This window comes from Pelodiscus sinensis, chromosome 1 (genome assembly GCF_052426305.1).
Source record: "Pelodiscus sinensis isolate ZL-2025 chromosome 1, ASM5242630v1, whole genome shotgun sequence".
Lineage (NCBI taxonomy): Eukaryota > Metazoa > Chordata > Testudines > Trionychidae > Pelodiscus > Pelodiscus sinensis.
In genome coordinates, this window is record NC_143052.1 from 101,412,548 (window position 1) to 101,428,305 (window position 15,758).

The 15,758-nt window shown below is 43.3% G+C and overlaps 1 protein-coding gene across 3 annotated transcripts in view; it reads right to left on the minus strand.

The window, feature by feature from the left end:
- PARPBP (PARP1 binding protein) overlaps window positions 1-15,758 on the minus strand; it is a 77,073-nt gene that overhangs the window by 10,308 nt on the left and 51,007 nt on the right. For all 3 annotated transcript variants that reach the window (XM_006138034.5, XM_006138033.5, XM_089781779.1), the window contains 2 exons: window positions 14,977-15,155; window positions 11,947-12,028 (listed from right to left, as the gene is read on the minus strand). In XM_006138034.5, coding sequence (XP_006138096.3) covers window positions 11,947-12,028; window positions 14,977-15,155 — 261 coding nt within the window. The remainder of the gene's footprint in view (window positions 1-11,946; window positions 12,029-14,976; window positions 15,156-15,758) is intronic.

The following is a 15,758-nucleotide window of genomic DNA, read 5'->3' on the forward strand; positions in this document are numbered from 1 at the left end:
AAGAAAGTCCTAAAGGTGCCAAAATGTTTCAGATTGTATAACAATTAATATTAACATCTACTTTACCACTTTACGTAATAGGTCACAGTTATTCTCACTTTGGCCGAAATCAAGATTTAATGTACAGATACAAAATTAAAAAGTTTTTTGGAGATATGTTTTATTAAAGAATCAGATAATTATCAGACATCCGGCAACACTGCAGACTGCTCCCACCCTTCTGCCAAGGTTAGGCAAGTATGTACTCATGTAGATTAGTTAGATAGATAGATTTATTTTCAACCTTGTAATGTCTAGCCTCATTACTTCCCAACAATTAATGTTGTAGAACAGCGATAGCACGTACTAACTCTATGGTACATACCAAATTTCATTGATATGTCTATACTAAAGCATTTGAGATATTAATTAAAAACTTGGAAAATATTTTGAATATTTCATAAGAAAAACTAACTTGCAATTTATAAATAAAATTTATATTAATTGTGTATATTAAAAATACTTCTTACTTCATTAAAACTGCAAGAAACATGTTAAAATATTAAAATATACTTTAATAATAATTTTGTGTAAAAAGAAAATGCGATTATTTTTGTCCAGAAAATCCAAAATAAACTCGAAGTACCTTAAGCGGTTAAGATATCACAAGCAGGTACATTATAAAAAAATTTAATGCTTTTATTCATTGCTTTTCTAAGATCATAACAAGAAACATTTGGCTGCAGTAGCAGCACAAGAAGATTTGGCTATGGCTTCAACAAAAAAAAAAAAAAAAAAAAAAAATCAAATCTGCCCGCAATGATTGATAGCCGATTTACGGAAAAGGATCTCAACGACATCATTACTTTTGAATTTGAAAAGTCCGAATTTGGGCTTTTGGGAAAAGCAAAGAAGAAATCAGCAACGTGCAAAGTGGAAAAGGAAGTGAATGGCAAGCTCAAAGCATGTATGTTCAAGACAAGTGAAGCAAGTGCCATGAAAAGTTCCAACCTTTGGCGGCATGTAAAACGTAACCATCCTGAAAACGATGCAGCTCTGGTTACAAAAAAGGACCAGGAAGATGAGGCAAAACAGAAAGCTGACGCGGCTAAATGACGTTCATCTGGCTCTTTGAAAACTCCTGGAGCAAATATTTTTTGCGGCTCTTCATCTGAAAAGAAACCTAAAATTGAGCAAACAAAACTTGACTCATATTTGAAGTCCTCCAAGGTTACAGTCACCATGGATGCCAATACTTTCCATGAAGGGCTGATGGAAATGGTTTGCTTGAGTTCAACACCGCTCACTACCTTCAGGCTAAAGAACAAAGGATTCCAAAAAATTGCAGGTGAAACGGGTCGGAAGCTTAGCGTTTCGACGGGGCACGGTGCGGTTTGTCATTTAGTTGTCAGCACAGCTGAGTTTGGTAGCAAAGAACTAAAAACAGCTTTGGAACAAAAATTGTACTCCCTGAAAATGGATGTGGCAATCCGTGGAAACAGAAATTTCCTTGTAATCAATACTCAGTACTACGAAGAAGGAAAAGATAAAGCTGTGGTAAAAACCTTGAACATAATCAACACTGAAGGGAGTCACAATTCTTCCTACATGAAAAATCATGTAAAAGCTATTTTAGAAAAATTTGGGATCAGTGAAATGCAAGTGCTGAGCATCTGTGTTGACAATGCAGCAAACATGTTGTGTGCTGTCACAAATTTTAGCGAGGACAATGAAACCATTTCTACCTCTGAGAACAGGGATGTGGACAGAACTGAAGCTATTTTGCCTGATATAAGAACTAAAGGAATGGATGGAATGGAACTCAACATGGATGCTTCTGCCCAGTGAGTTAATGACCCTAGCCTCATACTTCCAACATAGTTTCATGAGGATGACTCAGAAGTCCAACTGATGAGGTGTGGTATTCACTCTTCAGTTGGCAATCTGGGATGGATTGAACAAAGAACATGAGAAGAAATATCTGGCAAAAATTCGACAAGTCGTTGTCAAACTACGAACCACAAGTATTTGAAGTGTTCTGCTTGATATACATGGGATAACGCAATCACTGGATACTGTGACTCGCTGGGGTTCAACATTTGTGATAATTGATCGGCTTCTCGTTTTTCAATCTTACTGTGAACAAGTACAGGCAGTCCCCGAGTTAGGCGGATCCAACTTATGTCGGATCTGCAGTTACGAACGGGGCCCTTCCTCTCCCTGGTCTCCAGCAGACCAGGGAGAGGAAGCAAAGTGGCGGAACACGCGGGCAGCGGACAGGGCTGTCCGCTGCCCACGCGCTCCGCGGCTTGGCTCTGCTTTACCCCCCCCCCCCACGGTCTGCAGACCGGGGGACGGGGGGGGGGGGGGGGAAAGCAGAGCAAAGCAGAGCCAAGCCGCGGAGCGCACGGTCAGCTGACAGCCCAGACGCGTCTGGGCTGTCAGCTGACCGCGTGTTCCGCCGCTTTGCTCCCCGTCCCCCTGGTCTGCAGACCAGGGGGACGGGGAGCAAAGCAACAGAGCCCAAGGGCAGCAGGACAGCCACGGCGCGTCTGGGCTGTCTCGTTGCCCTCGTGCTCCGCGGTTTTGCTCCGGACACCTGTGGTACAGCAGCTGGGGCGCTGCCAGTTGGTCCCATAGCGCCGCTCTGGGCGCTACTGGACCAACCGGGCAGCACCCCAGCTGCTCTGCCCCAGGCGTCCTGATTCAGCCACTGCTGGTCAGTTTCAGCAGCGGCTGAATCAGGACGCCTGGGGCAGAGCAGCTTGGATGCTGCTGGGTTGGTCCAGTAGCGCCGAGGAGCGGCGGCGCTACTGGACCAACCCAGCGGCACCCCAGCTGCTCTGCCCCAGGCGTCCCCAAGTCAGCCGCTGCTGAAACTGACCAGTGGCTGACTACAGGAAGCCTCTGCCCCGGGCTTCCTGGAATCAGCCGCTGATCAGTTTCAGCAGCAGCTGACTTGGGGATGCCTGGGGTTCTTAAGTTGAATCTGTATGTAAGTCAGAACTGGCGTCCAGATTCAGCCGCTGTTGAAACTGATCAGTTTCAGCAGCGGCTGAATCTGGACGCCAGTTCCGACTTACATACAGATTCAACTTAAGAACAAACCTACAGTCCCTATCTTGTACGTAACCCGGGGACTGCCTGTAGCTGCTGATGGAACAGTTTTAATGAAGGAATGGTGAAAACTGTAAAAATTCTTGCAAGAAAATGGTGGACAAATTGCAGAAGGAATTCTATCCTCCATGCAGAAACGCAGAGAGAAGCTTTTTGACAATATTCATTTCCTTGCTGGAGTTTATGTTGACCCAAGGTATCGGATTCTTTGTACCTCAAGGGAAATCTCAAAGGCAAAGGAAAGGCTCCTTGATATTGCTCAACGACTTGAAAAACAAAATCTATTGCTACATTTGAACTCGGCGAAAGAGGTTGAAGAAAATGAAACAACAAAAGGAGTCATCAACAATCAAATTTGCAGTTTCAGAAATAGCAGGCTGTTCTCAAACTTCTGTCTCCACTCTGAACTTGTTCGAGCATCCATCCCTGAGACATCTTCAACCATCACAGGGAAATGGAGATAACTGAAGCACCAATTCTTCAGAAGATGACTACTTCGAAAAGGAATTGGATAAACAAGAAAGACACTGGCGAGTTTCTGCGATTCATAATTCGGGAAGATTGTGAGGCAATGGAGTCTATTGGTAGGCTCAAAGTTAAGTCTGTTTTTAAGGCCATTTACAGCTACCCACACCACATTCAGGCTGCCTGTAGAATTGCTTCAAGCATGCCACCAACTCAAGTTAGGGTAGAGTGACTGGTTTTGGCTTTAAAGTTAATTTTAATGATCTGCGGCAGGCTATGAAAGACGACTTGATTGCCGCAATAATTTTTTTACATATTGAATTATGAATTATTCTAGTTTGTATCATTGTTGATGACATATAAATTGTTTTAAAACTCTGAATAAAAATAATGTTTTTTCAAAATTATAGTATGCACTTTTTTATTTAGTTAAAAATTAATTTGAGTCAGAGTGTGGAGCAATCACTATTGGTGCCAGTGCAGCACTATTACAAAATTTGATTGCTCCAAATCCCTGGTTTGGACTGACTAATTAGCCAAGAAAAACACATTGTACTTAAAGAGAAGTCTAATCCTCTTGAAGCAAAGTCTCTTTCATCCAGACCAGCAACACCTACAGATAACATCTAAGACACTGAAAAAGAAAAAGTGTACTTCACCATGGATTCTCCATTAACCTATGATATATTTTAGTATCCAAGCAGACCTTAGCCAGGGAATTTCATTAATGAATGCAGTGAAATTTATATTTCTGATGTCACAGGAAACAGAAAGCTCTTTAGGGCACTGACAACCTCTTTATTTGTATGATGCCTAGCACAATAGGGTCCTGCCCTCTAGATGTTACCTTGATATAAATATAACTAAATACATAATCACAAAAGTTCTGGCAATCTTAAGTACATTACTATTTCTGCAGTATGGATGATTTGAGTCCTACAACCAAGCACCATGCAAACATAGGAACCAGCCATGGTGTTTTTCCATATGCAGGCACATCAGAAACTGAGATTAATCAATGACAGATTACACACACCTGTGGCTGGACTTGCTAGTTGTCATTACCTGACAGGTAGGTTATGCAATTTAGTTCCCCTACTTGTAACAGAACCCAAACTGGTGGAGTTAGGAGAAAGATATTCGTATGGCTCCAAAAAGCTCTCCATGCAAAGTAAGTTCATCTTTCCTGGGAGGTCTGGGTGAGAAGATATAAATAAATTGAACATAAATAATAAATGAAATAAATAATAGCCCTGTGCCTATCAGAGAAAAAACAACTGGTGGCTGGAGAAGTAGGAAGGCATAGGAGATGCCAAAGTGGCTGGAATGTTGCCCTTGGATGCACTCTCAAAATGGGCATTTCAACCCTTATTGAGAATGAGTGGAGCCGGCCTGGTTGGAGGCAGAGGCATGGTGGCTCTGCCAGCATCTGTACACTTTAGCCCTCTTTGAGGCAGACTTTTGGTTAGGCTGACCCTGCTGGGGGTGCAGAAGCTGGGTTTTAAAATGGTTCCACTGCTGCTCTGGGATGTACAGGTCTTAAGCGCAGTGTGGGAATCCGAGGCTGTACAACTTATTCTCTATTTCCTGTACAAACAGAACACAATCATAGAAGGGAAAGTCTTAGATGGATTGTTGAATCTTTGTTGAGATCCTGAGGACCTGAGCCATACTGCTTGCCACATAGAAATGGCCATCGTCTTTGTCACTGAGTGTGTTGCATCAGAAGCTATCTGTAGCGCAGCTTTTGCTACTCCCTGCCCCTCCTTCAGACCAACCAATGCCAGATATTGAAATCATGCACAAAGAGAGCTCCCCATCCCATGAGTGAGGCATTGGTCGTAATGGTATCAGGGCCGGTTGGTGGAATGGAACGTCAGTTAGAACACTGTGTGGATCCGTCCACCAGTCTAAGGAGCTGAAGACCCATGGTGGAATGGTAACTGTCTTGGAGAGAGGGTCTCTGGATGGAGTGTAAAGTGTGGAGAGCCAAGATTGAAGGCATCTCATATGAGCCTGGCCAGCCTGAAAACATAGGTTGTAGCGGTCATGTGGCCTAAAATTTTTAGGCATTTGCGGACTGTTGTGGTAGAGGTCACCCATGCTACTACTATGAGGTTGCGTAGAACCTCGAATCTTGCGTGGGCAAAGTTGCTCTGGCTGTGCCAGTGATGATGTGTGCTCCTATAAATTCTAGGGTTTGGGTAAGATGGAGTGTGAACTTCTGGTAGTTTATATAGAACCCAAGCTGGAGCAGAAGGTCTTGACCACATCCTGTGTTTCTTGGAAGGACATGCCGTCTAAGTATGGAAATATTATGACTCCCTGACAACATAGGTATGCTGTGCCGACGGTTAGGGTTTTTGAAAAAACTGAGAGCTCCTGAAAGCCAAAAGAGAACACTCGGTATTGGTAATGGTGAAGACCAACTGTGAATCATAGAAACTACCTGAGGGCGGGATGAATTGTTATGTGAAAATATGCATCTTGGAGATCAAGAGTCAAAAGCCAATTTTCTTGATTTAGTGCTGAATTATTGTTGCTAAGGTCACCATTTTGAATTGTCAGTAAGTGACATATTTGTTGAGCCTCCTTAAATCCAGAATGGGTCTCCATCCTCCATTCTTCTTCTGTGTTAGGAAATAAGTTGAGTAAAATCCTCTCCTTTGGTACTGGTTCTATAGTGTCTAACGGTAGAAGGTGAAGCACCTTTCACTGAAGGAGGGTCTCGTGAGAGGGGTCCCTGAAGAGGGACGGGGTGGGAAGATGGATAGGAGGAAGGGAGGTGAAGGAGATGGAGTAACCGAACTGGATGAGCTCCTATCCACATTTGTCCGATGTTATTTGTGCCCATTGTTGTAAAAAGGGCAGGATGCGATGGTTGAACTGTAAATGATTGGCTGATGGTATGACCGCAGGAAAAGTGTCTTTCTGGCTCTCGACTGAACCTTCAAATCTGTTGTTTTGATGTATGAGGTTGGGATGCTGAGGCTTGATGTTGTTGTTGACATTGGGGACAATGTCGTTGCAGCCTGTGTTTTTGATGGAAATCATACCTTGATTGTGGTCAGTATGGTTCCCTGGGCCTTTGATAAGTATTGTATCAGGCTGTTTTGCTTGAAAGGGGGCGTATACATACATGCCCAGAGCGTCATGCAGGAGTCCTTCATCGAATGAAGTACCTCATCTGTTTTTGCCACAAAGAGGTTGGTCTTGTCAAAGGGCAGATCCTCAATCTTTTGCTTCAACTCCCTCGGTACCCCTGATGCTTGGAGCCAAGATATCTTATGCATCACAATAGCCGAGGCTGTGATGCAGGCAGCAGTGTTGGCAACATCCACTGCAGACTGTAATGTCATGAAAGACGGTCTGGCCCTCCTGCATGATGCTGAGGAGGATAGGGCTCTTGTGCTCGGGCAGAAATTGTATGAGCTCCTGCAACTTGGTATAACTGGAGTAATTGTAATCTGCTAGCACGGCAGTGTAGTTTGCTGCTCAAAGGATCACAGTGGCTGAAGAGTATACTTCGCATCCCATCATGTCCATCCTTTTGTGATCTTTGTCATGTGGTGTAGATCTGATATTATTAGGCTGTCTCGATTTGTGTCTAACGGAGTCAAGCACTAGGGAATTTGGGGGAGGGTGAGTAAAAAGAAAATCCATTCCCTTCAGTGTCATAAAGTACTTGCGATCCACTCTCTTATTGATGGGAGTGATGGACGCCAGAGTTTGCCAGATGTTCTTGGCATGGTCGATAATGCCTCATCAATCGGGAGGGCAATCCTGGAAGACTGGGGGATCTGCAAGCTTCACAAGAGGTGGTATTGCTTTTCTTGGACCTCCTGTAAATCTTCTTACACTAGTGCCACCCTTTTAAAAAGTTCCTGGAACTCTTTTTAGTTGTCTGATGGAGGCAGAGTGATGAAGATGACCACTGCTTCTGGTGAGGAGGAAGAATCAGGCAGGGGGACCTGTCTTCTCTTTCAGACAGAGAGTCCTCTATTTCAGTTTGGACAGGGGAGTTCGGCGGCGGCATGGATGGTACAGATTAAGGAGAGTGGAGTGGTCCTCTGGAGGTTGTTGAAGGTGCAACATGATGACTCTTCCTATGGGAACGGGAGTCCCATGGTTGTCATTGCCCAGAGTAAAAGGGTGGTGGGTAGGTGTAGTGGTGTGCATACCAGTGGTGGTGACGGTGGACATGCATGTATAATAGGACCAGTATCCCAAGACAGACCTCTCTGTGTTGGGCTGGAATGTTGCAATGAGAAGCGGCTGTGTGGCTCAGTGCTAGCTTCGCTTGGAGAGAATGGCAGAATCGGTGATCTATGGGAATGCACCGATTGTATGGAGAAGAATGGAGATAGTGGTGTCGATGATAGACGGCTAGGTATGGGAGACCTGTGATGTAGATGTTCCCATGTCGGGGCCGATGGCATTGATGGCAACGAGTGCTCGGGAGGCAGCATTTTGGCACGGGGTCTCTTAAGTACCGTGACCAGTGCCTACTGAGATGGCAGTTTTGGTGCTGGCTGGTGCTTGTGAAGGCTGGCTGGTGTGGCCAGTGCAGTCGGTGCCACCAGTGCCAGTTGTTTTTGTTTGGGCTCCCAGTGGGCCCTCTTGTGTGGTGCTGGCATCTTGGACAATGCCATGCCAGAGGTGCTGAGCCTGTTCACAGTACTTACCCTCATGGAAGTCAGTGCCAAGGGTAGGGATCTGGTCGGAGACAGCCTGGTTTTGGACATAGTTTTGCCAGAAGAGGTAGAGAGACACGTTTGTCCATACCTTTTGGCTCAGATGTTGATTTTAAGGTAGATTTGTCCTCAGAAGTTGGCTGGAGCGACTTTTTGTATAAAAAGGTTTTTAACCTGTTGGTGTGGTCACAGTGTGCTCTGGCTGTCAAGTTAGAGCAGTGAGGACACTTTTGTGTCTGATGGGCTTCTCCCAGGCACCTTATGCATGAGGAATACCCGTCGAGATGGTCATAGCATTTTGGCAAGACTCACATCACTTGAAGCCAGGGGATCCGGGCATTAGGTGTGACAAGACTCAACAGGCCAATGATGACGGAAGAAAAAAAGTTTTGGATTTTTTTTTTTTGACAGGAAGGAGAGGGGCGAGGGAGGGATCTCAAAACTTGGAACTATGAGGAAAACTAGGGGAAATTAACAATTTTTTGTTGTTTTTTTTTGTTGAAAAAGGGGTGAGACAAGGAGCTCTGACTGCCGCCGAGGACAGTCGAGAAGGAACTGAGGGGGCTGTGCCACAGATAACCAACACCAACGGCATGAGGGGGCACGTGTGCAGCACAGCGGACACGGATAGAAAAATCTCTGGTTGTGGTGCGAGGATGCACCAGCACCCGGAGTGGTGCACCCATGGGGACACTACTCGAAGAAGAACCAGTGCTACTGAGGGCATGCTGGTGTCATCAGAATCAAGGAAGACCTAAACTCCTTGACTCTGAGGACCATCTTGTGAATCAACAGGAATGGAGGGAAGGTGCTATAAGAGCATACCCTAGGGACACTGGACTGTGGTTGAGGAAGGAACAGAACCAAGGACACTTTGTGTTGCTGCAAGACACGAACAGGTCCAGATGGGAAAATCCCCACCTGAAGAAAATGTCCAAGGCCACATCCACCCTGAGGCACTACTCATGACCCTTGAAAGATCTGTTGAGCTGGTCCCTGCCAGATCACTGAGGCCCCAGAAGATAGGAAGCTACTGGGTGAATGGCATGGGTGATGCAGAACTCCCAAAGCAGGAGGGATTCTCGACATAGGGGAAAGGAATGAGAACCACCCTGTCTGTTGATATAAAACATTGCTGCCGTCTTATAGCAGTTGGTAGCAGAGATTTTACAATGCTACACCACTGCGTAGTGTGGTGAGTGAGAAAAAAGATGCTCATGGATGGCCTAGAGATCAAAGTCTTTGTGATGTTACCCACTGTCTTGTAGAGTGGCAAAGATACCCTGAAGGGGACTTCCACATTCAGGATGTCCACTGTCAGGTCAAAGTCCTCTGACCCACTTCTCCTGAACCCCTAGGCTCTGAGCGAAATGCTTAACCAGGTCCTGGTGGATTTGGGAATCCATAGAGAGCATAGAAGGGGATGACACCTCTAAAGTCTCATCAGGAAAGGAAGACGAGTATTCTCTAGCAGCCTTATCCTTCTACTCTTGAGGATGCTCTAAACTCTGAGAAGCTGCCAATCGCTCAGGCAACCTCTGGGGGCTTGAGTCTGTGACCCCCTCCAGGGAGGATCTGGGAGACTCCCTATATGCCCATGGTCCAGGGCTGAGGAGTGAGGAAGCAGGGTGGCAGAGCGAGGCACCCACAGTCCTGAATGAGTGGAACCGAGGTTAGAAAGGGTGACCCCCCTGGGACTGCTGGTATGCCCATGGGATCCAAAAGGGCCATTGGGCCAAGTACTGCCATGGGGGACACATTTGTTGTAGGGACTGCACTGAGGTGTTGGGAATGGTGCTGAGAGCAGGAGTGGTGCAAGCAGTGGGAGTGGGAGACTGTGGTTCTGGAACTCAGGGACTTGATGTCCTAGTCCAGGGAGCAGTTCAAGCCCAATCACAGTAGAGCCATTGATGGGCCATGATGACCAGTGCCAGGAGCTGTATTGAACTCTGGCTGCAGGCTTGCCACGGTGCTGGGTAGGCATCAAATGCACCGGTGCCATGGAAGGCGCTTGTGCTGCTGAGGCACCCGGTGCTGGTCCTTCACTAGAGGCAGTGGTCGGTGCTGGGGGATGCAGCATGGACGAAAGTGCTGTTATCACCAGTGTCAGAGTCGGTACTGCCTTGGGAGGCCAACAGCCTATCTCTGGCGAAGCCAACATGTCAGTACGGGGCTGCGCACAGGAGTCCCTCTGTTGCACTGGTGCTGGCTGAGGAGGCAGGGGAAGATGTAAGTTCAATCAACTCCCTGGCTGCCTCAAAGGTGCTTGGGGTCAAAGGCCAGTTCACATCAATCGGGTCCTCATCCAGGCTGGGATCCCAGGCTAAGCTCAACTGGCACGAGGGCCCTGGAGCTACAGGCCTTGAAGCTGAGGTTGAAGAGTCGGAGCGCCCTGACTAAGGACTCTGCCTCGATCTGATCTACTCTTCTTTTGTGGCATCAGCACCTAGGAATGGTGCCAGGTGGTCATTTAGCTCCCAACATCCACATGTAAGGGATTATTCTTGGCATAGTCCCAATACAGACTCAATTTTGTACTTCTGCTAAAAAAATCTCTCTCCTAAATGATGTTTCCAACAATATCTAACTATTATAAAGTAAGATTTCTGTCTGTACAGAATAAGGGTACGTCCAGACTACATGCCTCCGTCGACGGAGGCATGTAGATTAGCCAGATAGGCAGAGGGAAATGAAGCCGCGATTAAAATAATCGCGGCTTCATTTAAATTTAAATGGCTGCCCCGCTCTGCCGATCAGCTGTTTGTCGGCAGATCGGGGCAGTCTGGACGTTCCCCTGTCGCCAGAAAACCCTTTTGTCGACCGCCCCGTTATGCCTCGTGGGATGAGGCATAACGGGGCGGTCGACAAAAGGGTTTTCTGGCGACAGGGGAACGTCCAGACTGCCCCGATCTGCCGACAAACAGCTGATCGGCAGAGCGGGGCAGCCATTTAAATTTAAATGAAGCCGCGATTATTTTAATCGCGGCTTCATTTCCCTCTGCCTATCTGGCTAATCTACATGCCTCCGTCGACGGAGGCATGTAGTCTGGACGTACCCTAAGATATAGAGTTTAAGATTTGCATTTTAAGTATTTAAGTTTCTTATTCAGAGAATTCTTGCTTTGTAACAGGATTTTGGAAACTAGAAACATAAAAAGATATCCATAAAATGATACTGAAAAAATACAGTAGGGTTCTTTTACAGAGAACAATTTAGCAGGAATGCAAAATTAAGAGTTAAGTACAGCATGTGTTTGTAATCATTTTTGCTTTTACTTTTTTTTTTAAAATTACACAGACTATGAAAATATATACATTAATTCAACATGCCTTAATTCATTAGGATAGCTTGTCCCCAACCATGTTTTAAAGTCTCTTTTTCCTACAAATTTTGCTGTTTTCATATATCATGTGTCTCTTCTAGTCAGGCCTATTGCTTCCTCTATAAGGAGATATATCTAAAGGTAATCACCAATATGCTTCCTCATTTATGGAATACTTTTTCAATTGGGATTTTGGTAAAATTTACCAATAGGTATGTTATTAACATACCCACACAACATTTGTGAGTGCGTGTTTGAGAGTGAGAGTGAGAGAGAGAGAGACTGGGTACATATACACAAAACATTTTTATATATATTACAATCATACAATGTATATTATAATATAATATAAAATAACCATACACCACCTTAATTTGTCTTTCACATACAGATGGTTTAATACGTTGTCTGAGAGGTTTTGGAGAAGACCCATTGGATTGTGCTGGAGATCTACATTAAAAAAAGAAAAGAAAAAAATCTTACAAAATGTGAAGTATAATCAAGTAACAAAATTTACTAAGCTTAGGAGCTCCTCAGAAACAGGGAGAATCAAGAAATCAAAGGTTCTGGTCCTCTAACTTTTCTCCTGCTCCTCTCCCACACCTTCCCACCCTGAAAAAAAAAAAGCTATATTCATGGGAAGAACAATAACATTTATGACTTAAGGTTTCAGCAACTGGCATATCTTGTTAGGGTTTAAGTTTAACCACAAAGTTGTGATTCCGAAGGCACATCTTTGTTACTTGTGGCACTAGTGGTGCTACAGCAAGTTTCTTCCCATTATTGTCTTTGTAGACTTCTGGTTAGGTTCCTCAGTAACTATTCTTTCTCTCTCTCTCATATACACACACACACGCACACAAATGGAAGTTCTCACAGACAGATAATTACACTTCTATTTTTCAGTTGTGCATAGTTTATTTTCATGCACACAAGATTTGGATGCATACACAAGTGGTTTTGCTTCTTTCAGTAACAAAATCTGTTCTTTGTTTGGAAACATACATACAACCTACCTAAAAAATTATCTCCTTATCACCACTGTCAGCTAATGTCCCTGCACTGACAAGCAGTGGTTTTATTTCGGCTAGGGATACCCAGATAGTAAATATGAAAAATTGAGACGGGGTGGGTAATATATGATATAGCCCCACATATCAGGACTAACCCTATAAAATCAGGACATCTGTCATGCTAATTTCAGCAGGGGTAGAGCCTTTCTAGGTGTTCCACTGAAGAACTGAGTCTCTTTAAGGTGCTTTTAAATGTGCTAAGACTTTTGCAAGATGAGGTAAATATTTGGCAACATGAATTGCCAACATGGGTAGCTTCTCTAGTTCAGTGAGCTAGTTCCTTCCACAGTGCCTACAAAAGTAGGTTCTCAGGAGATTAGTGGCTTTGCAGACCAGTTTAGGAAGGGCATTTAATCAGTAGAGAGCATTATGCAAGAAAGCACAGAAACAGTTATGGGAGAAATAGACAAATGAAATTCCAAAGATGGCATCCTTGGTAGAAACATACCCTTGACAATAAACTGAGAATCAAAGTTATGTATGACCCTGAAAGCTTATCAGTGAGGAAGGGAAACCAGAGAAGAAAGGATTGGGCACATATTCTTACTAAATTATGGAAATATTTAGTCTAAGTTAATTCCAAATTTACCCTAAAAACACAGATAGTACCATAGCTGGAGCACAGTCTCCTTGTTTTGATAGTACTTTCATTGCATTTCCTCTGGTGGCTACAAAAAACCTGAAAATGTTATGGGAAACACAACAGGTAATACTTTTCTGCCATCAGTGAGACTTCATAATAATTACAACCTCCCCTTATTTTTCTTAAATATTTGCATTACAAGAATATGTACATACAAGAAATTGTTTTAGGAAAGTTTCCAGTGGAGAGCAGCAGGGAACCATTTAATAAGGGAAGGATGAAACATTTTCTGTCAGACTTACAGTACACACAAAAGAAACTGATTCAGTGAGAAAAATCTCACTTCATCTGGAAAGTTAAAAAATGTTTTGCATGATTTACTGTTAATGTTGGTACATTCAGTGCCAAAAGATACACAGATACCAGCAACAAAACACTATCAATAGCAGATAAAGGAGACTGTAACCACTTCTTAGCGATACCTTTTTGGAAAGGTTTTAATATATTTATTATTTATTTGAACTTCTTGCCAAGTTTTAGAATCAAAAGATAAAATTCTGGAACCATCCAATTTAATCACTTAAACAAAGTTCTCACAAGCTCAACAGTGGAGCCAAAGCTATAAGGAAGGGATCAAGATAAATTATCTGAATCTCTCAATGTTCCATACATGAGATACATGAGTTTGCCATTCTAGCCTTGGCCCTAAAATAAACACAGTCTTCTGTAAAGCAGTCAGATCCCAGGCACAACTGACCACAAAATTTAAACAGATTTTTGGGACCATTCAGTATAAAAAACAAAATCTCTAGACACAACAAATAAACTGGTTAAAATTCAGAAAATACTTGGAACTAAGCTATTTGATATTAAAATGCAGAATTTTGATTAAATAAGTTGGAAAACTATAGTAAGGTTTAATATATCCTGTGTTTGTACCAGTGACCAGCTTGCTTGCATTTCAAATTTATTGATAGTGATATAAAAAATACCATATTTTGCTATTTTTTAAGAGAGTGATACATTTCACCAACTAGGTAAAACATTTTTTAAACATGTTTAAAAACAATATTATACCCTGCAAGTGCCTGTATTTAGGTAAAGAATGAAGTGATCCCTTTCCACCACACAATATTGAGAGTTTTATTGTTTGTAAAGCAATTGAGATCCTCAGGATAAAGGTGCTAAGGAAATACAAATTGTTCAGAGATTTGGGAGTCTGAAGGAAAAAAGGAAATAAATATGATTTCCAGTATTTTAACAAAAAAAAAAAAAAAAAAAAAAAAAAAAAAAAGATCCCTCGGCTTGGGTAAAGTTTCTTACTTTTAAAAGTGACCCTTAATGTGGTAGATTAACTTATTTGAATACGTTATTGGTGTCAAAACTATGTTTTGGAGCCATGAACAAGCTACTTCAAATAAAGTGAAAATTATACTGAAATAAAGAAAAGAAATTGGCAGCAAACTGACAGCAAACTGACAATACATCACATAGTCTGCTACTAAGTAATTTGCATAAGGATTATCTTGTATAAGCAAGAACAATTATCGTGTTCTGAAGACCATTTATTACACGGAGTTTATTTTATGGATTTACTAACGGGCTGCACCCCGTGCTCACTACACTCACCTAACCCCCTCTCTCTGGTTGCTTTCGTGGCCAGAGAGCATGAGACCATGATGATATCATTCTGTCAGTTGGCACGAAAACTTTTTATAGAGAGAGAAAAAACTAGTACTCACCTAAAGAGTGTTAAGACAGAGGTGATTCCAAATGGAGTTACATTTTCATCACCATATAGTAGTTCTGCTTTGTTTTTGGTAGGAAGATTGGCAGCTTCTTCATCCAGAAGAACTAGTAAAGCCTTTACAGTTTCTCTGCCACAGTAGGCAGTGCCATGGTTTATGGCATGTAATTTTGGCTGAGAGTAAACAGAAATTATTAAATATTAACAAGAGCATAAAATAAGAAATAATACAGTGCATCACACATACAAACAAGGAATCCATCTTCAACAACTAGGTGCTTCAGCAGAAGGTGCAAGAAATCCCCCCCATTTGTGAAATAACCCATCCAAAGAGAATTTTCCTCCTACCCCCAGGCAATTAGTGATATTTAGCTAATTGCTAGTTGGAAACATGAGCTTAATAACATATACAACTAAATATCAGAATCTGAACAATGATGCCACACTACAGAAGTTAAATTGCAAAATAACGAATAGTTCTCATCACATATTCTTGAGTACTATGGGAAACACAGATACATTTGGGGCGTCTAACACCAAACCCTTTTACAAATTAACTAACTCTTTTCACAGACCTGATCAGAGGTAGGTTATGCACTCCTACATACACACTAGATCAGCAGTTCCCAACCACTGGTCTGCGGAGTGGCTGCCATGCCGCGGTGGCTCTGGGGGCCAGGGCTGGGGTACACTGCCCAAAGCCTCCCCTCCCACCGGGGCTGTTGGGAAAGTCATGTCCTTTCTTGTCTCTCAGACAACCAGCACCAGGTAGGGGAG